This window comes from Triturus cristatus, chromosome 7 (assembly GCF_964204655.1).
Source record: "Triturus cristatus chromosome 7, aTriCri1.1, whole genome shotgun sequence".
Taxonomy (NCBI): domain Eukaryota; kingdom Metazoa; phylum Chordata; class Amphibia; order Caudata; family Salamandridae; genus Triturus; species Triturus cristatus.
In genome coordinates, this window is record NC_140590.1 from 149294759 (window position 1) to 149322053 (window position 27295).

A 27295-nucleotide genomic window follows, 5' to 3' on the forward strand; every position below is an offset into this window, starting at 1 on the left:
AGTCCCACGGTTTTCGTATCTTTTTGAATATTTTTATTCTATAATGCACACACCCCACAACTTGTTCATCCAATTGACTTCACCACGTCAAGGAACATTTGAAGAGTAAGCTGCCATTTAACCAAGCAGTATACATGCCGAGGGACTGTATTAATAGTCACATTTATGTCCGGTGTCCAGCTTTGTTTGAGGAGGCTGCTCCATACCATATTTTCAGGATATTAAGCAGGAATAAATGTATATCCAGTGAATATAAATGTGGTTATCCTGAAAATGTGACATTAACATGGTGGGAGTGGAACAATAGTGGGCACACCTGAATTATGTTCTTATGTGGAAATGATTGATTCAAACAATCAGTAAAGTGTCCGCTCTAAAGTGTGTCACACTTTCTGTGGTCTGTATGTTGTTTAATTCAGTTTATTTCATTTTCCAGGGCTGCAAAATAATAAGGCTTTAACCAGAGGATTCTTCAGACAAGTATGTCCTGAGGTGCTTTATAAAAGAGCTAACAATGGACTACAAGCAGGGAGTTTTCTTTTGCGCTCTTCTTCAAGGTATCATCACTCTCAAGCATATTGTGATATATTCTGTTGTCCATTTCTATGCAGCAAACAATTGATATGAGCTTATGTTTAAATCTTTCCTACTGACAGCTGTTAGATCTTATATGAACAATACCAGTACTTACAGCGAACTTTGGATACCTCTTTGCTTACCACTGATTGGCACTCAATGGACGTGCATGTATTTTCTTACTCTCTCCTTTCTGTGCAGTTTCCCACCTTAAATATCCACTGACGTTTGGTCTGTGTTCCCCTCCCCTGGTCAACAGCTCGTGTTTCCCTACTCCTCCCTCCCTGCTTTTATTTGTTTTTTTATTAGTTTTATTCCCCTGCCTCTCGTTCCTATTTTGCTTCATCATCCCCCTTTTCTGTTACTTATGCTTACTTCTTACTCCAGCCGCTCCTCCATTGTTCCTCTGCCTCTACAGCTGTGATCCTTTTTTGAAAAAAATGTTTTTTGTTTAATTACTTATTTTTTTGGAGGCCCATTGTCTGCAATTTGCTATCAGCTTGCTCCTTTTACAAAATGTGCTTTGAAGCATATTTAAATCAATTTTGATTTACCATTCTATGATTTGGCTTTTCTATCTTGGAAGGATAAATAAAAAAATAAAACGGCGCTTTGCTGCAAGAGTGTGCATGCGTAGTAACGCACACACATGCATTTACTCAGCCGCAGGAGTTTCAAAACGCATGTGCATGCATGCAAACGCATCAACTATTTTTAAAAAATGTTTTTAAAATAATGTACAGCATTGACAAAAGCCAAAAAGCAAAGCCAACCAGTCTCCACTGGTAACCAACTTACAAGGCCCATGCAGGTTATTATGAACTGTTGCCTTTTATTTTGTTTTATACCGATACAATTGGGGAAGTGGAGCATCTTTGGAATTGAATTCTCTATTTTTCCCAACCCTTCCTCTCATACTTGTGTGTGTGCAGTATAGTCAGTATGTCAATTTAGTTGGTTTAGGTTATAAAGCAGCCTTATAAATAAATTTGTGCAGACATAAAGCAATAATATGAATACATCATGAAACAATAAACAATCTTAATAAATTCATCAAACACCTAATATAACCTTTACCAATATCAGCCCTAATCTTAATAGCAAGATGCAGAAACCATCCCACAACATGACAATGGCACATTAGTAGCTGCAAGTATAAGAAATCACGTCTACAACTTGTGAAGCCACCGCTTCTCAACAATGGTAAAGTGCTTATGTCACGAAAGTTTTAAAAAGCCTTTAAAGTACATGCGAGTTTGGACATATCTAAAGTGTAGTAAAAAGTTCAAAGGTTCATGAAGTGCGATGCTTTTTGAAAACAACAACATTTAAAGAACAAATCTATTCCAAAAAGTAAACAACGCTCATCACTATCACCATATACGAATAAGTCTCCATTCACACACCAATGAATACATATTTCCTCTTATTTTTCCAGATAATCCAGAGTCTTAACAAATTCTGCCCCCTCTCCTATTCAAAGCGTGTAACACTGAAACATTCAAGACGCAAGATTCTTAAGGGTGTTTCTACCCTCAATCAGTTACAATTCCATTACTATTTGAAACCACCTGGTTAGCCCAAATAGAGAGACCTATGTATAAATGTGTCCTTGACACATATAGCGATTCCTAATGAGGGTCGTACTATTGTATTGTATTGTATTGTATATTCACTTATATAGCGCAGACTGTCACCCTACGGGTATCCTGGTGCTCTGACAATACAATCAATTACTCATACTACAGGAGAGAAAGCGGCTATCAGGCTTCTGGGAAGAGCCAGGTCTTAAGGCTCTTCCTAAATTCCAACAAGGAGTCTAGCTGTCTGATGTTCCAAGGGAGCTCATTCCATAGACGAGCCCCTGCCACACTGAAGGCCCTCCCGCCCATCCTGGCACGTTTGAACCTGGGTTGTGTCAGTAGATTGGCGTTAGAGGAGCGCAACTTTCTTGGAGGGGAATAGCGTGAAAATTTTTCCTGCAAAGGGGCCGGGCCCTCCCCATGCAAAGCTTTGTGGACAAGGCATAGGGACTTAAAATGAATTCTTTCTCTGATCGGTAGCCAGTGAAGCTCACGCAGCGCCTGGGTGGAGGAGGAGTCGCGTCTGCGGTTAAGCGCCAGCTTTGCTGCAGCAGACTGGACTCTTTGCAAAACCTGCAAGATATATTGGGGGGCTCCTAAGTACAGGGCATTGCAGTAGTCCAGCCTGCTGAGCACTGTACTCCTCACAATCAAAGCACGCGAGTTGTCTGGCAAAAAGGAAGGATTCGGCGGAGTACTCGCAGCAGCCCAAAACACACACTAGCGGTCTTGTTTGCTTGCGAGTCTAATTGAAGGTTGCTATCAAACATGACGCCGAGGTTCCGGATGGAGTCTGCCAGGGCCAGATATATTCACGAGGTAGGTCGCAATTTGCTAGCCACTGAGAATCCCTAAAAACACAGGAATGGTCGTTCGTCACACCCGGGTGACTGGTGCAGTGGTTCCAGGGAGAGATAAGGACTGCGGGTGGCCACCACCGTTACCATATTTTCGGGCTACTGCCCAGGATATCAGGGCCTGGTTTCTGCCCCTGCTGTTGTGAGACCCTGGATCCAGAGGCTGGTGTTTTCTGCAGGAGATGGTGGGCTTCTACTCTGGCAGACATCCAAGGGATTTGCAGTGCCGGTAATACCCTACCAGTTTCTGGAGCTTTGATTGTTAGGTGGCAATCCAGTACACTGATTGCCCCAATGCCCTAGGGACCTTCGGTCTCGGGACAGCTTCTCTCTCAGTCTTTAGCCCTGCACACATGGGGCGTAGCTCCCCAACTTATTGAACTGAATTTTTCATGCTGGGTCATGGCTATGCCGCTGGCAAGGGGAAGGGCAGATCTCAACACCAGACCCAGGGGAACACCATAACAGTATACCACAAGCCACCACCTGCCAAACAGGATTTTGCGGTAGGGTTGTGCATCCTCGCCCGAACTGTCCCTGGAGCAGTAGGCGGAACCATCTAGATTGGCTTTACTGTCAGCCTTACAGGGTTCTAGGGAAGCGGAACAAATTGCTGGTGTCTCCATCGAAGTTAATCTCCTACGCGCAGACTTGTGTGAAGTCACCGACAAGGTGGAAAATGCGGAATCCAACATTAGTATCTAGTAATTGGAGCTTTGCCAACTAAAGCAACAGGTGTCCCAAATGTCTGTGGTCATGAATACGCTGGAGAACAGCAGTGAGAATGCCCAAGGGTGCTCGCATCAAAATAATGTGTGCCTTCTGGGATTTATGAAATTAGTGGAGGGGCAATCAGGTGAGACCTTTCTTTGGGGCTGGGTGACACGTTGTAGAATTAGTGCACCAGGAGATGGCCCCTTTTCTGCCGCTGGTGGCCCAACCCAGGGCCCTCATTGCCAGGATCATGAACTACCTTGACAAGGACAAAGCGAATCTCGGAGTTCTGGCAAACGTGAAATCGCATTTCTTTGAACACCTAGAGGAGGTATGGTCCTGGCTGAACTTATCTCCCATGTCCCAGCACGTTCATTGAGTACGGTGGATCCTTTAAATGATCGCACTGCGAGGGACTCAAGTGGCCGCCATCTGGGTAGAGGGGGATGTCGGAGGGAGCAACAGGAGCTCAGCTGCATTGTGGTCAGAGATGATGGCACTATAGAGTCCTCCACAGAAGAACACTCCTTGGTCCCTGAAACTTTAAGAATCGCGGTCCCCCCTATGACCAGGGTGCCCTGGGATCTCTCACACAGACCACTGACATAGTGCCGAACACTGCGACAGCCTCATTGGTAAGATCTTCTTCTTCTCTAATGCTCTGCTTAATTGTGCATGTGTGCCATTGTGCCCCTCTCCCCCCCGTCCACCCACTCCCGGGTCAGTGCGCACACTGTTGATATGATGTTTGGTCATGTTGGACAGTGTCCAGATCCCCGACTCCTGTCACTGTCTCCCAACTGGTGATTGTGGCCACCATCTTCTCCATGTCATTCGGCTCCTGGTGTTCTGATGGCGCCCTTCCTCTGGGGTGCGTTGCTGTTTTCGTGTTGGCAGAGAGTATCTGCTTGGTTTTGCCATTAACATCAGTCCAGAGCCTCTTGTGCTCTTCCATTGTCCTCCTCTGCCATGCAACGGCATTCACATGGTCCGAGTTGGTGTGCCATCTTTGGCTTTTTGTTGCCAAGACACATTGGAGGTGACGTACAGTTGGTGGTGGTGTTCTGGCTCATCCGTGGCGATAATCGGGTTTTCCTGGTGACTGTACCCCATCTTTCTCTTCTCATTGGCCTTCCACGGGCCCTGTATTCCTGGCTGTTCTTCCGTGGGGATTGTGGGGTTCATGTTGTCCTCTGCAGTCGGTCAGGGTGCATCCGTGGTACTCCGCAGTTGATGTTGTTTTCTAGTGGCATTTTCTGTATGCTGTTCTTGTGATTTTCCCCACATTACGCGTGGGTATTGCTGGCCTCTCGCTGGATGTCACTGTTTTCTTATCGCGTTTGGGCACATCGCGTCATTTTCCGCGTTGGGATTTGTGATTTTATCTCCGTCGCGGTGGTTGTATCTCAGACATTGGCCGCGTTTTCGGCAGACTATTGCATGGTACCGCCGTGTTGTGAATTCCACTTTGACACGGGGTTATTTTCCCGCAATAGGCTACGACGTGTAAAGTTGCGTTAAGATTTTTTGGAGATGTTTAGCACATGTTCTTAAGAATATACCCCTAAGTGTGGTCGAACAACCAGGTCTTTAAAGCTTTCCTGAATGCTTATTCTGGTTCTGTTTTGTGGATATGTAAGGACATGGTATTCCAGAGCTTTGCGGTTCTAACCGTGAAGGCTCTGCCGCCTATCCTAGCCTTATGAAAGTGGGGAGTTATCAGCTGATTCAAATGGTTGGATCTCTGGACCCTGTCGTGTTAGTAGCTTTGCAATCTGAGTCTCAGATATGTCGGGCTCGACCCATGGTGGCTCTGTATGCCATGGTGAGTGCCTTACATTCAATTCTTCTGCTAATGGGCAGCCGGCAAAGATTTCATAGGTGGGGAGAGATGGAATGACGGAAAGGCACCTTGCAGATCAAACTAGCCGCAGCATTCTGAACCATTTGTAATCTGCGGATCAAATATGCTGGGAGACCTCAGTAAAGGCTGTTAGATTAGTCTAGGCAAGATGTAACCAAGGCATGAACTACAGTCTGCCTACAATCCAGCTGGAGAAAGTGGAGGAATTCCCTCAGGGTGCGCAGCTTCCAGAAGCATATGGACGAGATCTGACTGATCTGGGCCTTACAGGACAGAGTATTGTCGAATTTGAACCCCAGATTCCTTACCGCCTCCACTGGAACAGGACAGGGATTCAGTTCTCGCGGCCACCAAAGCATGGAAGGAGGTGGGACCGGTTGGAAAAAGAAGAGCACCTCAGTTTTCTCAGTGTTCAACTTTAGGTAGTTTTGAGTCATCCAATTCGATATGTTGCTCAGGCACCGTCTAAAGTTGATAAAAGCAGCCTCTGAGTGTTCTTTAAAAGAGAACATCAATTGGGTGTCGTCAGCATAGAAAATCACCTTCACTCCGAGAGTCTTAACCAAAATCGTGAGAGGAGTAAGGTATATGTTGAAGAGTAGAGGGCTCAGTGCCGAACCCTGAGGGACCCCACAAACAAGAGGTTTGCCAGTGGAAACAAAGGGTCGCAAATAAACCTGTTGTGTGCGGTTCTCCAGGAAAGACCGGAGCCTGGACAGAACCATGCCCTGAACTCCCAAATGTTTAGGTCACTCCAGAAAAATCGAATGGGCCACGGTATCGAAAGCTGCAGACAGGTTGAGCAGCACCAGCATAGCTGCCCTGCCCTGATCTATGATTTTGTGTACGCTCTCCGCAACTTACAAGAGTGCGGTCTCCGTACTGTATCCTGCTCTAAAGCTGGATTGAAAGCCATGGAAACAGTTATTAGATTTTAAAAATTCAGAGACTTGTCTCTGAACTACCTGCTCAAAGATTTTTGCCGGTGCCGGTAGCAGGAAGACGGGCCGGACATTTTTATGTTCTGCAGGATCGGCATCCGGCTTCTTGAGGATAGGCAGTAGGAATGCTTGTTTCCATGTCTCTGGATGTATACCTGACTTCAGAGAAGAGTTCCAGATTAGGTTCAGGGGGGCATTAAAATGAGGGGCCAACAATCTGAAGAACTGAGCCGGGCGGGAATCGCTGAGAGAACGATTGACAGCTCTGCAGTTTCTTAAAGGACACATCCAGAGGAAGAGGGTGAAACTCCAACCAAATATCAGAGCAATCCGCAGTAGGATTAGGCTCATGCAGAGACATGTTAGATGGGGAAGTGGAGTAAATAGATTGTATTTTATCCTGAAAGAATTCATACCAAAGGGTAGAGGATGAAGTCAGAGCTATCAAGAGCAGCCAGTTTGGTGAAGCATTGAGTAATTTTGAATATTGCTTTGGCTGAATTGTCGGCCGACTTGATCTTGTGTGAAAAGTAGTCTCACATAGCATTACGCTTGAGTCTATGGAACTTTTTAGGGCTTTTCTAAAGGAACACTTGGCCGCAGGTTCATATGTGTGTCTCCAGGAGCGTTCTAATTTCTTAAAAAGACTTTTCTCTGCCCGAAGTTTCATAGAAAACCATGGGGTGGATGGCTTTTTCCTAGAGTATGTTATAGAACTGGGAGGTGCCACCGTATCTAAGACGTTAGCAACCCAGCTATTGAAGCTGGAAATATCTTCATTGGGATTCCCTGTCAATTGAAGGGGGGTATTTTGAAGCAAAGAAGTCATAGAATCGGTAGTGACCTTCTTCCAATCTCTCCTTATCTCTGTAATATGCTTAGGGGCTATTGCTGTGATGTGTGGCCTGAAAGCTGAATGGGATAAGCAAATGATCCATCCAAGTCAGAGGTAGAGGGGTCTCAACCAAAAGGTAGAGGTCATTCGAAAAGATGAGGTCCAGCATGTTGCCGGCGTCATGAGTAGGGGCAGTGACTCTTTGTGTCAAGTTAAGCCCATCAAGAGTTTCCACCAGCTGGAGGGCTGTAGTGCATTTTTCATTTTCCATATGGACGTTAAAATCACCTTTTATTTCAGTGAGAGATCAGCAGCTATGTCACAGAATTCTGCTAAGTGGCAGCTTGGCGTATTGGGGGGGGTCTATACACCAATATCCCGGCCACTGATTGAGAGGATGAGACCCTGACACAGAAAGACATAGCCCCCATGATTCCTATGTGTTCAACCCTACTACAGGAGATTTCCCAGCCCTCCCTCAAAGCGATAGCCACTCCACCTCCAGTCATGTTACCTCCCCTATTGGCACAGGTCAAACGGAAGCCAGCAGGTCTCGCTAGCATCAGGTCAGGATTGGAACTTGAGCCATGTTTCAGTGAGAAACATTAGGTCCCATGAGATTCCAGGGATAGCCAAAAATCCTATACATGTTTAGAGAGGGATCTGCAGTTTATTAGACCTGCCCTGATATAGGTACCCCCGGCCTGACCTTTATCGTGGGGGGCGCTGGAGTCGATACACAATCGATAAGCTTCCCATAGCTCACCCCTAATTTAAAAAGACAGGCGTTGCAACCAGCTCCGAGATTAGATAACTCGGATTCTAGCTATTGTTTATTAACACATGCCTTGTTATTCATTTTAAGCAGCTGCTCACTAGACCAATATATGCGACTCCCGGGGAACAAACGAGCAGCGTGACTGGCGCTGGCCGCGGTCTGGATGCTGGGGGGCGCTGACGGGGTTTCCTTTGGCGCGGCATTGGCGTGGCAGCTGCGCGTGGCCTCTGTTCGGCCACTCTGCAGCCCCGCTTTTATGTTTCCCCATGACCGAGAAGCTAGAGCGCTGCCCATCAAATGCGCAGCTTCCGGTAACTCAGTAACTTCCTGCCGTACACGGCGACTAACTCCAAGTATGTCAGTTTCCCTCCCGATGCAGTACAGAGTAAGGTGAGTCAGCAATCATCGATGCGAGCGGTTTTAAAACACAGAGCAGAGAGAGGTACAAATTCAAATTCAGAACAGTAATATCTAAAAGCTTACACAACGTTTACAATTCACCTAGCTAAAGTAAAAGTGCACAAGTGCAAAACGGCAGCCTGCTGGTCCCGTGTCTGGGCCTTGATCAACTCACTCCTCCCTCTGAGAGGATGATTATTTCAAGGACAAAACTGGCTGCAAGTTTGCCCCTGGCCCTTCTGGGTGGGGGGCATGTGATTTATTGAATGGGGCAGATAGGATTGTATAACCATGTGTTACATTGAGTGTATTTTCACTATGCATGTTACCACACGTAAATGTGTTATTTCATCTTGCATTCATATATTTTGTTGTGTTCTAAAAAGGGGGAAGATGTGTTACATCTGGTGTATTTACACTATACCTGTTCACTCCTCTCAATTTGTTGTTCCATCTTGCATTCCTATATATTTTATATGTGTTCTGTAAAGAAGGAAGTTGTGATATATCTTATGTACTTTAATATGCACATTCCCTGGTGTTCTGGTCCTTGCTGTTCAGCCAATGTGAATGTGATGTGTGGAATGTTGGAGTGGTGTTAAGGCAATGTAATGCTTGGGTGCCTGTGAGGTGGAGAGTGGCAGTTGGAGTATGGGCTGAGCAGCAGGGAGGCTGCTCCTGGTGGGGCTATGCTAAGGACCTAGCTAAGAATATACTTATCTGTAACTAAAACTAATAAATCATCTTCTAAAACTACACCTCAGCCTCTTTCGTTACAACATTTTGGATTCCATCCTCGTCGCCAAAAGTGCAGTTTTTGAGCAAGCAGTAGGATCTTGATTTCAATAGTGCAGCTGGTGCAGTGAAACCGGGCCCAAAAGTTGTCATAATTCCAAAAAACACCAATTAGTACTATATTTTACCACTAAAGAGGCAGTCACGAGTGCAGTTATCTTGCAGGCAACAGGATTATTATTTGAATGGTGCAGCAGGTGCTGGTCCAAAAGTTGTCAGAACGCCTCTAAACACCTAATATTGCTATGTTTTACTACTAAACAGGCAGTCATGTTTGCAGTCACCTTGCAGTTAAAGGGGGCTTGATTTGAATGGTGCAGCAGGTGGGTGCCTTCATCTCTAGGCATCCCACTAATCACAGAATATTGCTAAATTTTACTACAAAACAGGCAGTCACAAGTACAGTACCTAGCAGGTACTAGGGTCATGATTTCAATGGTACTGCAGGTGCAGTGGCACCAGTGCCAAAAGATGTCAGAACTGCTCTAAACACCAAATATTGCTATATTTAACTACTAAACAGGCAGTGACAAGTGAAGTTTACTTGCAGGCACTAGGGTCATGATTTCAATGGTGCAACAGGTGCAGTGACACCGGGGTCCAAATCTCTAGGAATACCTCAGAACACCACATATTGCAATAATTTACTAAATAGGCAGTTAGAAGTGCAATTACCTTATAGAGTCATGATTTGAATTGTGCAGCAGGAGCAGTGGCACATGGGTCAAAAGTTGTCATAACTCCTCTAAACACCAAATATTGCTATATTTTACTAATAAACAGGCAGCAACGAATGCAGTTAGGTCAACAAGGTCAGAGTTTATTTTGAAGTTGGTGGATTTAGGAGTGAAATTGTTATTCAAACTATTTATAATGAATATAATATCTCCAAATGTAAGAACAAGGGTCTGCATATTTACTGCGCGTGAGCTTGGTCCTTGCCATTGCTAAAATATTAATTCCCCTTATAAATACCTGTTCATTCCACCCCATCTTGTTCTGTTCTAGTGCTTGGATACTCTCCCGGGTGAGCTGGTGTGCTCTACAATTTTTCATAATATATTATAATGTTTGATTAACTTAAATTTATGTTGGTGATGATGCACTCCAAAGGGTGTGCCAAATGTAGAATATAGAGGTATAGGAATAAAAAGGGCAAAATATCAAAGGCAAAATATTTAAAGGTAAAATTTAGACTCCCATAGTATACATAATCCATACAAACACAAGCGCTCACAGTGTTCCTCTGGCCACTTGCACTGTGGCATGTGTGAGAATGTGAGCACCTGCATATATGCCACCACAAAAAGCGCCATCATTCTTGGCTTAGGGGGCCTTTGTCCTCAGAATCAAAAGCCTAATTGAATCACCGAAAACATAAATTAGGGTCATAGTGGCAAATCCTCATACAAATTATTTGTAGATCTTGAAGGTAGCAATACATAGATCCTGCATAATCTCATATTACTCTCACCTTGGCAGAATTGTTATTCATCCCATAAACATTTCTTGTTCTTTTATGAAAAAAGCAAAAACATGCATTATGTACTATAATGTCCCAAACATAAAAAAGTCAATACTGTATGGGTGGGCAATGGGGCACCACAAATATTTTTGTTTGTGGCCACGGGATGGCGACCCTGGGCCTCTGCGGCCCCACTGCTCCTGCAGGAGCCGGCAGAGTTCATGTTTTTTTTGTGCACAAACATGAACCGTGCCGGATTATTTTAAAAAAAATATTTCGTCTAAGAATAAGGATGGAGTCTTGAGTCCCAAGATGGCTTCCATCACATCCTTGTTGATGTGCTGGCAGTCAATAGGATCTCATCAAGAGATCTATCAGCTCCATGGATCCTCTGTGGCGTGATTTATACCCTGGTTTTGAGCCTTAATTGCTCAGAAACTAATGAACGGATGTACACAAATCACAAAAACCACTATTTCTGGGCCAAGATCAAGCTTTCTGCTAGGCCTGGGCATAGTTCACGGAGTTTTGCCACGTGGAACTCCGCGAAGTTACAAAAAACGCCTTCAAGTTCCGCGAATATCGGAGTGCAGTGCAAACTGCAGTTTGTGCTGGTATTCCTGCCACTCAGGTAGGAATTCTACCCGAGCGGAAGCTCGCGCTCGCGAACTTACCGTTCGCGAACGCGAGCGGGGAAAAACTCCGCTGCACATCGCTGAGCGGAGTTTTCTGCCCCCCACGAGCTCCACGGAGTGCAGAATACTCTGCCAAATTTGGTGTAAATCTGTTCAGCAAGTAGCTGTATCTAAAGTTTGTATAAAAGAATTAATGCGGAAAACACTTTTTAAGGCCCCCTTTTTCAGCCCCCACTTGACGGATTCCCCTAAATCTTTCTAGTTAAGAGCCGAGGTGGAAACATTTCCCTAATTGCAACAACCAGTATATATATATATATATATATATATATATTCACTGAAAAAACCAAAGGTTTCAGGGGCGTTATAAAGGTTTTTTAAATGCCAATTCCTAACTATATCAGGCCTGAAACCTATGGTTTTTTTCAGTGAATTTCAAAGGTTTTTTAAATGCTAATTCCTATCTTTAACTTATCTCTGAAGATATCATATTTAATGATTTTGATTGGATGTCTATATTTTTCAAATTCAGTGAGTCAATTTCATAAATTTTTTTTTTTAAATACTTTATCACCATTTTTTAAACTTATTTTTTCAATGAATTCTTTTAAAAATTAAAAAATATTATTTGAATGTAATGGGTTTTTCAAACATTTTTTTATATTTTTAAAAATCTTTTTTTAACTATATGTTCAAAACTTTATTTTATATATATTTTTTTCCCTGTTTTTGGATCCGCGCACCCTAAGCGCGCCGTTCTCGATTCCTACGCGTTAGCATCCGCGCATGGTATGCATTGGGTACGTGTTTATTGCGCGATTGTGTCTCCCAGCCTATACGCGACACGTTCGATGTACGTAACGCGACGTTTACGCACTTATGCGATGCGTCATCTGCGTCTATGACGCGGTAGGTGCGCGGATCCCGCAAAATATTTAACATTTTAAAAAACATATATATATGTATTTCATGTGAATATTAATTGAAGACAAACTCTAAAGTAGTCTTAAAACTAATATATTTTTACATCTAATCCTATAATTTTTTTAAATTCAATTTCGCGGATGTGCGCTGGGTGCGTGCTGCATCAGCTCAGGGTGCGCGGATCCCATGTGACCTGCAAAAAAAGAGATTTGATTGGTTCATCACACTTCCTGTTCTAACTATTGAAAGACCCCACCCATTTCAATCATTCTTTGAGCTTCTTTGGAGGAACATCTCACACCTTAGAACTAGAAGAAACTTTTTGGGGAAGATTTCCACAGCTGCCATTTTTCTGAAGACAATGGCTTCTGCACAGCAGCCACCATCAGAATCAGACCATTCGTCCGATGAGTAATTTGTTGAGGAACCTCCAGCCCAGAAAGATACACCTCTGTGGTGTGGAAATTCTTTTCCTTCCCAGAAGGACAAAATAAAACTAATTCAACTAAAGTGATATGTAAAATATGTCAAAGAGTGCTTTCCAGAGGAGATCCATCAAAAAAATACTCTTGTGGGACTGCGAGTATGTTAAAACACCTGAAGACTCTGCATCCGGTGAACCTGGCCAAGCAGGAATGCAGAAGACTCCGACAGCAGCCTCAGCCAGCAGTGGCAAGCACTTCTGCAGCATCACCATCAAGCACTCACCCGGACATACGTCCAGAATTTGGAAAACTAAAAATTAGTTGCATTAAATGCAACAAACTACTATGTTACGGCGAGCAGTCAATTGAACTAATCTGCCGAGCGCAGCAAAACCACAAGGGCTAAACTTGTGTTTATTATTTTTTTTGCAGGAGTTGACTGTTTTGTTCCTCCTGTTGTCTTTTTTTTTCCTTTTGAAAAAATCAAAAAAATAACAAAATTGTTCCAAGAAGTACAAAAAAGAAGAAAAAAAAAAAGTTATTGTAAGAACTAACTTTCCTGGTTTAAAAAAAGAGCTAAATTTCTTTTAGTGTGTGAAAGTTTAGATACATGTATGTGTAGTACGTAATTGACTGAATGAATGCATTAGTAGCGTATGGTGAATGTATAAGTGCAGAACTATGAGGAAGTGCTGCAGCATCACACAGTAACCTCTTTAACTGCAGTCTGCTGTAGTACTTCCGAAGCACAGGGATGCAACATATGTACATAAATATGTTGCAAATCTATGCTTCTCTCTGCACGGCTGCTTAAACTGCAGCCATGTGGTGACACAGGCACCCTTGCACCATAGTGCAAGGATATCTGTGTCATGTGATGTTTGTTTTTCTACAGGAAGACACACCTTCCTGCACAAAAACAATGAGAAAATGCATTTTTCTCCTTCAATCTATGCTGAACGTTTCAGCATGCATTGAAGATATAAAACTGTGGAAAAATTAAAACAATTCTCCTTGTTGTGCTTTCCTACACCAATTTTAAAATGGTGCACCATTCACACACACATCGAGATTTATGATTTATGATAAATCTAGACATGTGTCTTGTTCTATGAGTATTAAGTGCAATCATGCACAACAACACTAATAGAACACCCTTTCAACACAAAGTGGTCTGCATCATGAGGTTGTATTTACATGGAGTATAAAAAGTGCAGAGTGCCTTTTCCTCTCTTTGTACATATGAAAGAGTATCTTACACAGTAACTATGTTACAAAAAGTGACATATTTCCGGTTTTAAAATTCCTTGCGAATGATAAAAGGTAAGCACAGAGTTTTGTCTGCAAAGATGTTCAAAGAAGAATGATTGAAATAATTGCGGTCCTTCAATAGCTAAAATGGGAAATATTATGAACCCCTCAAATCTCTTTTTTTGCAGGTCACATGATATCTGATTATGGTCAGATTTCAAAACTACATAGGTATAAACAGAGTGTTTTTAGAAACATGTTTCAACTTTGTAGCTTCTAGCAGACCTCCTCATTCTGCATATTGAGACTTAGTTAAACTTACCTTCACAGTAATGGGAATCAAAAATGGTATATATGTTTTTCACATTTTCATTCCGATCTAAATTCATATAAATTGCTTATTTTAAAATTTGGATCTGTGAAACACGTAAATGTTGTCGCTTTAAAATATTCACCGAATCTAAGGATGAATTTTTGGAGGATGCACCACGCCGACAACGTTTTCCTTCAGTGGTGTGGAATTTTTTTACTTTTCCCGAAGGGCAAACAAAGACCAATGCCACCTTCGTCACGTGCAAGATTTGCAAAAGAGTTCTGTTGCGGAGGGATCCTAACAAGAAATACTCATGCAGCACGGCAAGTATGATGAAACACCGAAGGACCCTTCATCCAAACAATCTTGCACGAGAAGAGTGCAAACAGATGAGAAACACTCCTGTTTTGTATCTGTAAAAAAGAATCGCAAATAAATGTATATTAATATCTTTCAAATTTATACTATTCCATTACTGTACAAACAAATTTTATATAAAAACTGACTAAGAAACTATAGCCCTGAACCACAAGTGTGACGATCGTTAAAACACTACATGCATAGTGCATACTACTTTGAAGCAGTTCATGCCCTAAAGCCTACCTCACTAAAAGACTACATGCTAACTGACTAAATGAATACAGTACTATAAGGAGACACACTGGGTGAGTGACAGGGTGTTTGCTAGAAATGTATGAATACTAACTAGGGAATTGAAGGTGTGAAAGACAACTGTGTAGGTGATTAGAGGACTGCATCCATACTGGATAGGCATTTAAAGCAGTCCATGTGCTAAGGCCTGGCTCACTGCATGAGTACTTAGGTACTGACTGAATGATTAGAGTACAGCAAGGAGAGTGCCTGGGTGAATTTATAAGTGGTAGGGTTTTCACACAGGGAATGGATTAGTACTTGGTACTGAATGGGTCACTAGAGGAGTGCAAAGGGAGTGACAGGATGTTTGCTGGACTGTATGGATACTGACTAGGGAATTGAAAGTGTGAAAGACAAGTGTCTAGGTGGTTAGAAGACTGCATACATAGTGGATAGGGGTTTGAAGCAGTCCATGTCATAAGGCCTGGTTCAGTGCATGAATACTTAGGCACTGACTGAATGATTAGAGTACTGCAAAGAGAGTATCTTGGTAAATTTATAAGTGTTTGGGATTTGGCACAGTGAATGGATTAGTACATGGTGCTGAATGGGTCACTAGAGGACTGCAAAGGGAGTTACAGGGTGTTTCCTGGAAGTGTATGGATACTGACTAGCGAAATGAAAATGTGAAAGACAAGTGTATAGTATGTTAGAAGACACCATGCATATTGCATAGACATTTGAAGCAATCTATGTGGTAATGTATGGTTCACAACATGAGTACTTGGAAACTGACTAGATCATCAGATTACTGCTAGGTTAGTGCCTGGGTAAAACTTTTAAATGTTCAGTTCTGGCACAGTGAAGAGAATAGTACATGGTACTGCACTTTAGTGTCAAACCCTGACTCATTTTATCAATCCATAAGCAAAGACTGGCTTCTAATGCTACTAAAACTTGACAACATGACAGGTTTTAAAACAGTTATCTGTCAGAAAATACCCGACGTTACCAAATGCTTCTCTCACAGTGGTTCCCAAATGCACACAGACTCACTGTGATTCTAGACAAACAACACTATCCCTTGCACAATACCAAAACACATTTCTTCATCTAGAAGGAGTACTAGATTTTAGTATAGAAACCTAACTCATTTCACAAATTCATAAACAATGACTGGTTTCTAATTCTACCAAAATATAAAAACAGCAGTTATCTGTCTGCAAACACATGAAAAACACAAATGCTTATCACAGAATGGTTTCTACATGCACACACACTGTCAGTAAGATAGTAGAGAAAAAAGTACTCCCTACACTTAAGCAGGAGAAATACATTAGTCTGATTAAAATCAAAATAGTCTACATACATCCCCTCACAATTAAATAACTCAACTTTCAAGTTGTTTTGTAGATTAAGAAGTATATCAGTCACACGCCAGATTTTCTTTTACAGAATCTCTGCACTGTGCACCTATCAGCAAAAACAAAGAATGGAATAGTTTCCCTTTCATTTTCCACACATATACATGTAAACATCAAATCACAATCCTTCACACATAAACTCAAAAGCAAACACACATTTCTATTGGTTAAACATTTCAACCCTTTCCAACTGAAATACATTTCAACCCTTCCCCCAATCTGCCTTCTGCCTGTTACCATAGAAACCGGTCATGAAACACTGCACTGAGCACACAGGTCACAAGTTCAGCACACAATGTTGCTAAACAAGACAGGAAGTGTGCTTGACTTTTCAACATATCAGCTTATCATATATAATGTTCCTTACAATCTGTTTTTGTTAACCAATAAGAATCATACCTTTAAAAAAACATAAATATACACCCTACCTTTCAGTGCAGAAAGTAGTCATACAACCAATGATTTCTTGTCTTTTTTCAATTTTTTTTTCCGTGGATCCGCGCACCCAACGCGAGAGAATCCGAGTACCCAATGCGATAGGATGCGCGCACAGTGCGCGCATCTCGCCGTTTAAAAAAAAAAAAGGGGGCCCCAGGGAGTCCTTCTAGGACCCCCTAAGCACCTCTAGAGGGTCAGAGTATTTCGACTCTGCCTCCTTTATATATTTTACACACTTATTCCCCTTGCTTCTTCAGCCTCGCTTCTACCGAGGCAGAAATTGGCTGCCAACAGTTCCTGGTTTCGAATGTAGACAGACACTCGACAGCCAATTAGCATTCAGCGCGCGATCGGGAGGGTGCGCGTTCGGTTCAGGGAGGGTGCGCTTGCGGTGCGGGTAGGGTCCGCGTATCCTCCCCCGCCATAGATATTTATGTACTTTTAACTCTAATTTTCTCAGGAACTACTGAACGGATTCACACCATTTATGCAAAAGGCACGAGTCTGAACTGAGGACTACCTCTTTGCCAAATTTGGTGTCATTCCGTTCAGTGGTTCGGGCTGTAGCTGCGACAACAGATCCTATGGGAAATTGCATCGGGAAAATGTGTTTTGGGACCCCCCTTTTTTCTCGGCCCCCGCTTGACGAATCACCACGAAACTTTCAGGGTAGGAGCAGAGCGGAGCTGGCCAAAAGTTTGGAAAATTTCGTGAGGATTCATCAACCGGTACAAGACTTATTGGGAATAGAATGTTGCGGATTTCCTCTGGAAAATATGTCCTAACTATAACTACCTACTGGCGATATATAATCTACTGGCGGTCGCCAGTAGATAGTTATAGTTAGGATCGTGTTTCCATAGGAAATTCGCAACATTCTATTTGGAATAACTTTGGCGCCGATTGACGAATCCTCGCGAAATTTTCAAAATAGGTGGGGCGCTCCGCTCCTTCCCTGAAAGTCTCGGGGGGATTCGTCAAGCGGGGGCTGAGAAAAAGGGGGGGTCCTAAACGCGTTTTCCCCATGCATTTTTCCATAGGACCTTAAGTCCAAGCTACAGCCCGAACGGCTGAACAGAATTACTTGAAATTTGGCAGAGAGGTAGTCCTCAGGTCAGGGATGTGCCTTTTGTAGGTCTGGTGTAAATTTGTTCAGTATTTCCTGAGAAAATAGCATTTAAAAGCATATATATATATCTATAAGCGCGTACCGTGCGCGTACAGTAAAACTTACCGTACGCGCACGCTGCCGTGCGCGAGCGGGATTCTGATTGGTTTTTAGATCTTAGTAAACATTCGAATCGGTCAAAACCAGGAAGTGTTGGCCGCCATTTTGTCTCTCGCAGTCTGAGGGGGTGAAAAACAAAGGTGGAGAACATGAAAAGGGGGCAGGGTGGACAGTTCCTGACCCCTAGCCTTTGTCAGGGGGTCCCAGAAGGACCCCCAAGGGCCAAAATTTCCTTTAATTTTTTTGCGAAAAATCGCGGAGTACGCACCCACAGCGCGCGCACGGTGCGCAAAGCGCACCGAGCACGTACGGTACGCGCACGGTGAATAACCTTAAAAAAAAAAATAATACATAACTTAGCATTTAAAAATCCGTACAAATTCACTGAAAAACCATAGGTTTCACACATGTTATAGTTCGGTGGACATTTCACTCGTGAAAAACCATTGAAATTCCCCCGTTATAGTTAGTGCAGGCAACTATAACTCACGCGACCGCAATCCTCTGCTGATGACGTCAGATATTACATCACTGATGACATATGTGTCTTTCTGAAAAAAAAATATTAGTAATATATGTATAGCTAAAAATTAATGGAAGAAGACATGGGTAAATAAGTGATTAAATACAGTGATGTGATATCTGACGTCATCAGCAGAGGATTGCGGTCGCGTGAGTTATAGTTGCCTGCACTAACTATAACGGGGGAATTTCAATGGTTTTTCACGAGTGAAATGTCCAGCTAACTATAACATGTGTGAAACCTATGGTTTTTTAAGTGAATATATATATATATATATATATATATATATATATATATATATATATATATATCCACACAAAATCCCTCCGAGAAAGGAGTCCCTGACCCTTCAGGGCGGCCTCTGGCGGGCACGGAGAAGCCCGTTACATCATGCCACATGAACAAAGGAGCAGAGGCCCATCACTGGAGACAAAGCGCTTTATTCCAGGACAATGCAGCGCAAGCGCTTCCATCTTATAACTAGTTTCGGCGTCTGCCTTGGTCACAGATTAGGAAGCTCACAGCAAAGTGCGTAAGTATGTGCATTTTATAGGTGTGTGAAAGTCACATGACCGTGGAGCATCAAACTACCAGAATGCATCAGGGACACACAATAATTGCTGGTATTACGAACAGTTCTCTTTATTTAGGCAAAATTTCTCAATTGCTCATGTTAGCAGCCCCGTGCATTACACAATATCATACATTTATATGGAACACAGTCACGGCAGTTAGTGTGCCAGCTAGTGCTGAGTAATCAATGTCCCGGTCAAAAGCTCCCGTCCCCAGAGCGATTGGTATAGATAGATATATATACATACAGAAAAAACCATAGGTTTTAGGGGTGTTATAGTTAGCTGGACATTTCACTTGTACAAAACCAGTGATATTCCTCCGTTATTGTTAGTTCAGCTAACTATAACTCGCGCGCCCGCAATGCACTGCTGATGACGTCCCATATTACAACACTCATGACATGGTCAGTGACATCACTCATGACTGATGACATCTCAAATGACATCACTGATCACGTCACTGATGACATCATCCTTGTGATAGAGTGGCAGACCTCCTCTCACCCTAATATAACCTTTGATACAAACACTCAAAAATAGAAATTAACATTTTCAAACCACTTACAACACACCTATTCAGTAATTCCAAGATCTACACACACATCTTCTCATTCACTAACAGTCCTATACAGTCGCTCATTCATGTACTCACTCATTTTTTTAAACTATTTATTTTTACATATTTTATTTTTTAAATGACATATTTTTAATATAAATTGAAAAAAATGTTTTAAAAAATATTGAAACTCTAATAATGTGTTTTTAAAATATATTTAGAATATTTTTTATTGCTTTTTATTTTCATTTTTTTTTTTGGAGTCGCGCATCCAAAGTGTACTTTTCTCAATCACTGCGCGGAACTTAGCCGCTATTTTACAATTGTTGTGTAGGATCCGCGTAGGGTGTGCGATGGGAGCGTATTTTCCTGCGCAATTGCTATGCGACTGGTACGCGACTCCAGGTGCATACGCGACACATACATATTACTTTACGCGACGCTTGGGCACTTGCGCGTGACGTCATATATGTGTTTGGTGCGTTAGGAGTCACGCACCCAGCATGTGCACACCAGGGGGCCGCACTGAGCATCGCACTGGGTGCGTGCCTCCTAATTTTACCGTTAAAAAAAAAAATAGCACCTATCACTAATTTCTTTTCTCCCCGGGGCTCATATATAACGTTGGGGACCGTGGGGGGAGCCCCAATGCCCCCACGGTCCCAGCCTGCTCCCCGCGTCCTTCGGGAGCCGGCATTGTTTTTCCACATGTGGAAAAGCAAAATGGTTTGCATTTTGAAAGAGAGAGCAGGTTTCCCATCTATTTTGCTGGGGGGGTGGCGGTTGAGCCCCCCCACCCATTTATGTTGTAGCCCCAGGGGGTGGCGTTCCCCGGGGCTGGGGAGCCCCTCTGGGCCCCCCATAAAATGTAAAACTTTTGCCCCCGGGATTTGGCTCCCCGGGGGCCAATTATTAAAGCCCGCGCTATGTTTATTAATTTGTTTCCAGCATGATCTGCGCGTATTTCGCCGTTTCCTTTGTGGGACCCCCTAAGCAGGTCTAGAGGGTCAGGGTATTTCTACGCTGCCCCCTTTATGAGTTTTACACACTAGTTCCACTGATTTCTTCAGCCTCGCTTCTACAGAGGCACAAAATAGCTGCCAACACTTCCTGTTTTGGAGTGTTAACAGCCAATTAGCATGCAGCTTGTGATCGGGAGGGGGCGCTCAGGGTGCGCTCAGGGTGCACAGATCCAGCGCGGCCATAGATATATATGTGATTTTGATTTTCTCAGGAACTACTGAACGGATTTACACCATTTAAGCAAAAGGCATGACTCTGAACCAAGGTCTACCTTTCTGCCAAATTTGGTGTAATTCCGTTCAGCAGTTCGGGCAGTAGCTGCGACTAAATGTCCCTATGGAAAATTGCATGGGGAAAACATGTTTTGAGACCCCCCATTTTTCTCGGCCCCCGCTTGGCGAATCACCCCGAGACTTTCAGGATAGAAGCGGACCGAAGCAGGCCACGAGTTTTGAAAATTTCGCGAAGATTCGTCAACTGGCGCCAAAGTTATTCCAAATAGAACGTTGCGGATTTCCTATGGATAATAGGTCCCAACTATAACTACCTACTGGCGACCGCCAGTAGGTAATATATATATTGGCACCTGGGGGACAACTAGCCCACCAGGTGCTTCCAGTAAGCGCCACTGCGTTGTGTTTCAGAGAGGTGGCCCAGGCCATGCCCCTTTTTACACCTCTCTGCAATGCAGCTCTGTGGCGCTTACTGGAGGTACCTAGTGGGCTACTTGGACCCTAGGGACACTCGGGATTCAACGAGAAATAATCTCCCAAATTAAAACGAACACAGGGCGCGTTTACACAGTGGTGAAGAGAGGGGATGGGGCCTGAGGTGACGTGTGCAAACACGCCCTGTGGCGGGTTTTAAGATGGGGAAATAACTCCCCTTCAATCCTGAGGGACCCTGGGGCCCAACTAGTCCACCAGGTGCTTCCAGTAAGCACCACTGCGCTGTGTTTCAGTGAGGTGGCCCAGGCTGTGCCCCTTTTTACACCTCTCTGCAACGCAGCTCTGTGGCGCTTACTGAAGGTACCTTTTGGGCTACTTTGCTAGTTGGACCCAAGGGACACTCAGGGTTCAAGTGGACTTTATCTCCCAACTTAAAACGGACACAGGGCGCATTTACACAGTGGTGAAGGGAGGAGATGGGGCCCGAGGTGACGTGTGAAAACACGCCCTGTGGCGCGTTTTAAATTGGGGAAATAATTCCCCTTCAATCCTGAGGGCCCCTGGGGGCCAACTAGTTCACCAAGTGCTTCCAGTAAGCACCACTGTGCTGTGTTTCAGAGAGGTGGCCCAGGCCTTGCCCCTTTTTACACCCCTCTGCAACGCAGCTCTGTGGCGCTTACTGGAGGTACCTAGTGGGCTACTTGGACCCTAGGGACACTTAGGATTCAAGGGGACTTAATCTCCCAAATTAAAATGGACACAGGGCGCGTTTACACAGTGGTGAAGGAGGGGATGGGGCCCGAGGTGACGTGTGAAAACACGCCCTGTGGCGCGTTTTAAGATGGGGAAATAATTTGCCTTCAATCTTGTGGGCCCCAGGGGGCCTACTAGTCCGCCAGGTGCTTCCAGTAAGCGCCACTGCTAATTGGAGATACCTGGTGATCTAGTTGGATCCAAGGGACTCTCAGGATTCAAGGGGACTTCATCCCCCAAATTAAAATGGCCACAGTGCGTGTTTGCAGATGTCATCTCAGCCCCCCCTTCACCAGTGTGCAAACGCGCCCTGTGGCGCATTTTAAGAGGTAGTTTTAATCCCCCTGCCCTATTCTGTACTAGGGGCTTACAGAGGAGGTCATTCTAATCACAAGGGTACCCCAATGCACTCAGCGCGCACCCAAAAAAAAACTATACAAAAAAAAGAATAAAAAATTGCATTTAAGTGTTTAGATATAAGGTGGCTCTAAAAAGAGCCCTTGTGTACATTGAGTGTTTTTTGGTACCTACAAGTAAGTACCGATGCAGAGTCTAAAGTTCAAGAGGAAGACTCTGTTGCCTTCATCAGTGAAGTGTACACCATCTCCTCTATAAATGTCTTGCATGTTGTAACGCAAGTTGTTGTGGTATATAGAACCCATACCATAGTCTCTGAGGAAAGCAAAAATAGATTTGTTGACGTGCTTCCTTGCTTTGTCAATCTGTGGACAAAATTGGTTGGACCAGTTCCACTTTTGCCTTTGGCATATATTAGAATATACAAAGGCAGTTTGTGGAAAAAGCGCCATCAATTGCACAAAGGTGTCCTTAACAAGCATTTCCAGACCTACCCCAGTTAAAGTGCCTAGGTCATTTCCACCACAGTGCACAATAATAAGGTTAGGCTGTTGGAGATGAAGAAAAGATGTCACCAATGGCATTAATTGGTGCCACTTTAACCCTCTCTGACCAATCCATTTAATGTCTACATTTGGCAAAGCAAGGTCTCTCACCATACCTCTTTTTTCTGCGCACTTTTCACTCCAGAAGACATAGCTGTGACCTACAATCCACACTGTGAACATCTTGCAAGGAGATCTGGATGCACTCAGGAGGTGTCTTTCAGTAGAATCGAAATATGAAATGAAAGACAGTTGTAAAATGAAGGCATACATACTTTTTTTAATAAAAAGAACTCATTGGCTGTTTCAAACCCTTCTACACTAAAAACTAGGTTGTATGTTTAAATTTTTAAAAGCATGTATTGTATTGGTTCAGTAAATTGTGTTCCCACAGAAGATTAGTTTGGATTTGCTGTTAGGTTGGACAGGTGAACCACTCTTGCTCTTTGGATTTGAAACCCTGTGTGCTGAACTTCTGATCTCTCTCCTCACAGCAGTGTTCCATGAGCTGTTGCTATGGTAGCAGGCAGAAGTCAAGTTGGGGGAAGGGTACATTTGGAAAAGGGTTGAAGTTTTCAACCAATAGAAATGTGTGATTTCATTTGAAAAAAAGTGGGAAGCACTGAGATTTGAAATTAACATGTATATGTGTGAAAAAAGAGAGGGAAACATTGCCATTTACTGGTTCTGGAGAGAGGAAAGAGGTGTAGAGCTCTGAGATTCTGACTCTGATAGTCTGCTGTTTGAGTGGCACATTTCTTTCACAACTAACTAATTTTAAAGGTGAGTTATGAGTTTGAGAGGGGATGTATGTGGTGATTTATGATATAAATATTAGAATTGTGAATCTTCTTTAAAAGTTATGTTTTACATTTTGAGGTTTGGTAGATATTTAACTGTCTTTAACTAGTTAAATATTATGGAGTATGTTTTCACCATAAGTTAATGTGTATTGGTAAGAATGAGGAATACTGTTTTGTGCCTACCATCAAACCATGAGTCTGTGTGCAGAGAAGAATTGTTGACGGAGATTTAATTTGTGTTGCTGTTGAAAAGAAAGACTTGCAGTTGAAAGAAAAGGACAGCTTCTTTTTAACTGTGATGGTTAGGATTTAGCAGAAATCACTTTGAAAGAAATGAGAGGAAAATGCCAACACATTTGAAATTAGCATGGTAGATTTTCGTTCTACTTTAAAAGTTGTGAATTACATTTCATGTTGTGGAAGATATGTATCTGTCTTGAACATGTACGATATTTTGGAGTATGTCTTCCCCATAATTTAAGGTGTGCTGGTACTATCCAGGAACACAGTGTCACATGAGTCTGTGTGCATACAGGAATGGTTGTCTGAGATTTAATATGTGAAGTTGTTGTTCTGTAAGAATTGCAGACCCAGGAAAGGGGCAGCCTGTTTTCAAAACTCAAATTAACTCTTACCACACATTCACTGTTACTTACATCCCTGCAGTCTTCATGCAGTTTTGGAAGTCTCTTTGCTCATTTCTCTTGCACCAGACAATACACAGTCTCCAGAAACACACTCTTGGCACACACGCAGCAGCTTCTCCAACACTCCCATGCGTAGTACTCAGCTCTGTGTGGTGTTTCAGATAGCACTGTGTAACGCAAACACATTCAACGTCACCAAGGCTCATTTCCTTTGCTCTAGTGTAGTCACTCACCCAGGTTGCACATGCTCATGGTATGAAGTAGCTGTTAGGACATGTGCTCTTTTCTGCCTCTGTAATCTACAAGGAAAATGTGTAAGGCTGTAACAGTAATTATCACTTGCTCTACCACAGTAGTAAATGTGCTTTGAAAATGCCAATCAAATTCTGTTTTCTGCTTAGAATCACACCATGAGGCTGTGTGCGCACAGGAATTGTGGCCAGAGTTGTAATTTGTGTTGCAGTTGTTCTGTAAAACATGCACTTGCAGGAAAGGGACAGCTTGTTTTTTTCAAATGTGGTGGTTAGCACTCAGCAGAAATCACTAAATCGCAAATGAGAGGCAAAAGCTAATACATTTGAAACCAACAGGGTAGATTTCCCTTTCAAAATAGCAAAGGCACAGGTAGTTGCCATATGTTCAAAACTCAAAATAACCCTTAGCACAGATGCACTGTTACATACATCCCTGCAGTCTTCATGCAGTTTTGGAAGTCTCTTTGCTCATTTCTCTTGCACCAGACAATACACAGTCTCCAGAAACACACTCTTGGCACACAGGCAGCAGCTTCTCCAACACTCCCATGCGTAGTACTCAGTTCTGTGTGGTGTTTCAGATAGCACTGTGTAACGCAAAGACATTCAACAACACCAAGGCTCATTTCCTTTGCTCTAGTGTAGTCACTCACCCAGGTTGCACATGCTCATGGTATGAAGTAGCTGTTAGGACATGTGCACTTTTCTGCCTCTGTAATCTACAAGGAAAATGTGTCAGGCTGTAACAGTAATTATCACTTGCTCTACCACATTAGTAAATGTGCTTTGAAATTGCCAATCAAATTCTGTTTTCTGCTTAGAATCACACCATGAGGCTGTGTGCGCACAGGAATTGTGGCCAGAGATGTAATTGGTGTTGCAGTTGTTCTGTAAAACATGCACTTGCAGGAAAGGGACAGCTTGTTTTCTTCAAATGTGGTGGTTAGCACTCAGCAGAAATTAATAAATCACAAATAAGAGTCAAATGATAAAACATTTTAAATTATTGAAAAGCTAAAAAAAATTATAAAGGAATTATGATTAAAAAAAGGTATTTTTTTAAAGTTTCTTGCAGGTATTGCCGAGCAACAGTGAAAAAATAAAAAAATGCCTTTAAGGACAAGAAAGAGGAAAGAAAAGCAACAACAACTATATCTGGACAAAACTGGAAAAAAAAATAGGAGGAAAAGCTTGTGATGGCAAAAAGAAAAAGTCTACTGGTAAGCAAAGTAAAGATTTCTTAAAAAAGATCTTCAAAAAAAAAGAAATGGAAAAAATAAATGGAAAACAAACAGTGTTTTAGGTACAAAGCAACAACAGAGTCAACAGCAAAAAACAAAAGCTAATGTACAATCAGAAGTAAGTAAAAGTGATTTAACACGAAAATTAGATTTTAAAAACATTCGTCGAAAAATGTTTCAGAGAATAGTGATGTTAAATTTGCTAAAGGATGTGAAAAAATATAAGAAAAAAACAAAATTCATTAAGAAAAAAAAATATATAGAAAATATTGTAAGTAAGGCTTTGGAAATAAAAAGAAAACTTTTTATTTTAATTTTGAATAGGATGCGTAGATTAGACAAATTAGTCAATGCAATGAAGTCACAAAGCAAAAGGAAAAGAGAAGTGAAAAAAAGTAACTTTTGTAAAGTGTTCTTGGGAGAACGGAAGCACAGTTCAAGTACTGAACCATTTTTTAATGAAAAGAGTTATCTTCAAAGTAATAGTTTGTTGCATGCAGTTGACACCAATGGTAGAGCATATGAAGTTAGAGATGGTTGTGTGATGGAAAAAGAGAAAATGGTTCAAAGAAATGAGGAAGAAGTGATGGCTGCTGAGGCTATGGGGAGACGTCCAAAAGCCCCAGTGTACACTTGGAATTGTAGTAGTATTTGTACTGTGCGTCAGGAATCTATTGATAAATTACGTGACTTTCTAAGAGAATATAGTAAAAAGAGTGTAAAACAGAAGATTAAGGTGCTTCAAAGACTAGATCCATGCAGAGTAAGAGAGAATACTGGTTTGCAAGGACATTCTCTGGCTTGTCTATCTAGGAAAGTGTGTCAAAGTGTTTTTCACCATTTTAGGATGCTGGCTGTTCATCATACTGAAATGAGAAAGTTTGTGAGAACATTGTATTTTGCTAAAAGTCCAGCAGTAAAGTTAAATGAGTTAAATAATGCTCTGTTCCGTGGATCTGTATCAGATGTAGTGAAGGTTACCGATGAGATTCAGTTTTGTTACTTTGGTCCAGAACAAGAAAGTGCAGGAAAGGACACAGTTAATGAGGAAAATGAGGAACAGAATGTAGAACTCCTTATTACTAAAAATTTTGAGGATGAAATGACAAAATTTACTATCATCTCTAATGAAAGACCAAATATTACTTGTATTTGTTGCCGCAGAAGCCATTATAAAATTCAAACAAGGAATGTTGATCTCTATAAAAAAAAGTGAAAAAGAAAATAATTCTAAGTGGAAGGATTTTGCAACATATATATTTCTGGAAAATTGTTTTGAATTGGGTGAAGGTCAGCGTATTTGTAAATACT

The 27295-nt window shown here is 42.5% G+C and overlaps 1 protein-coding gene across 2 annotated transcripts in view; it reads left to right on the forward strand.

The window, feature by feature from the left end:
* LOC146809072 (B-cell receptor CD22-like) overlaps positions 1-27295 on the forward strand; it is a 417204-nt gene that overhangs the window by 68586 nt on the left and 321323 nt on the right. For both annotated transcript variants that reach the window (XM_085615878.1, XM_085615879.1), the window contains exon 2: positions 437-557. In XM_085615878.1, coding sequence (XP_085472004.1) covers positions 515-557 — 43 coding nt within the window. In that variant the 5' untranslated portion in view covers positions 437-514. The remainder of the gene's footprint in view (positions 1-436; positions 558-27295) is intronic.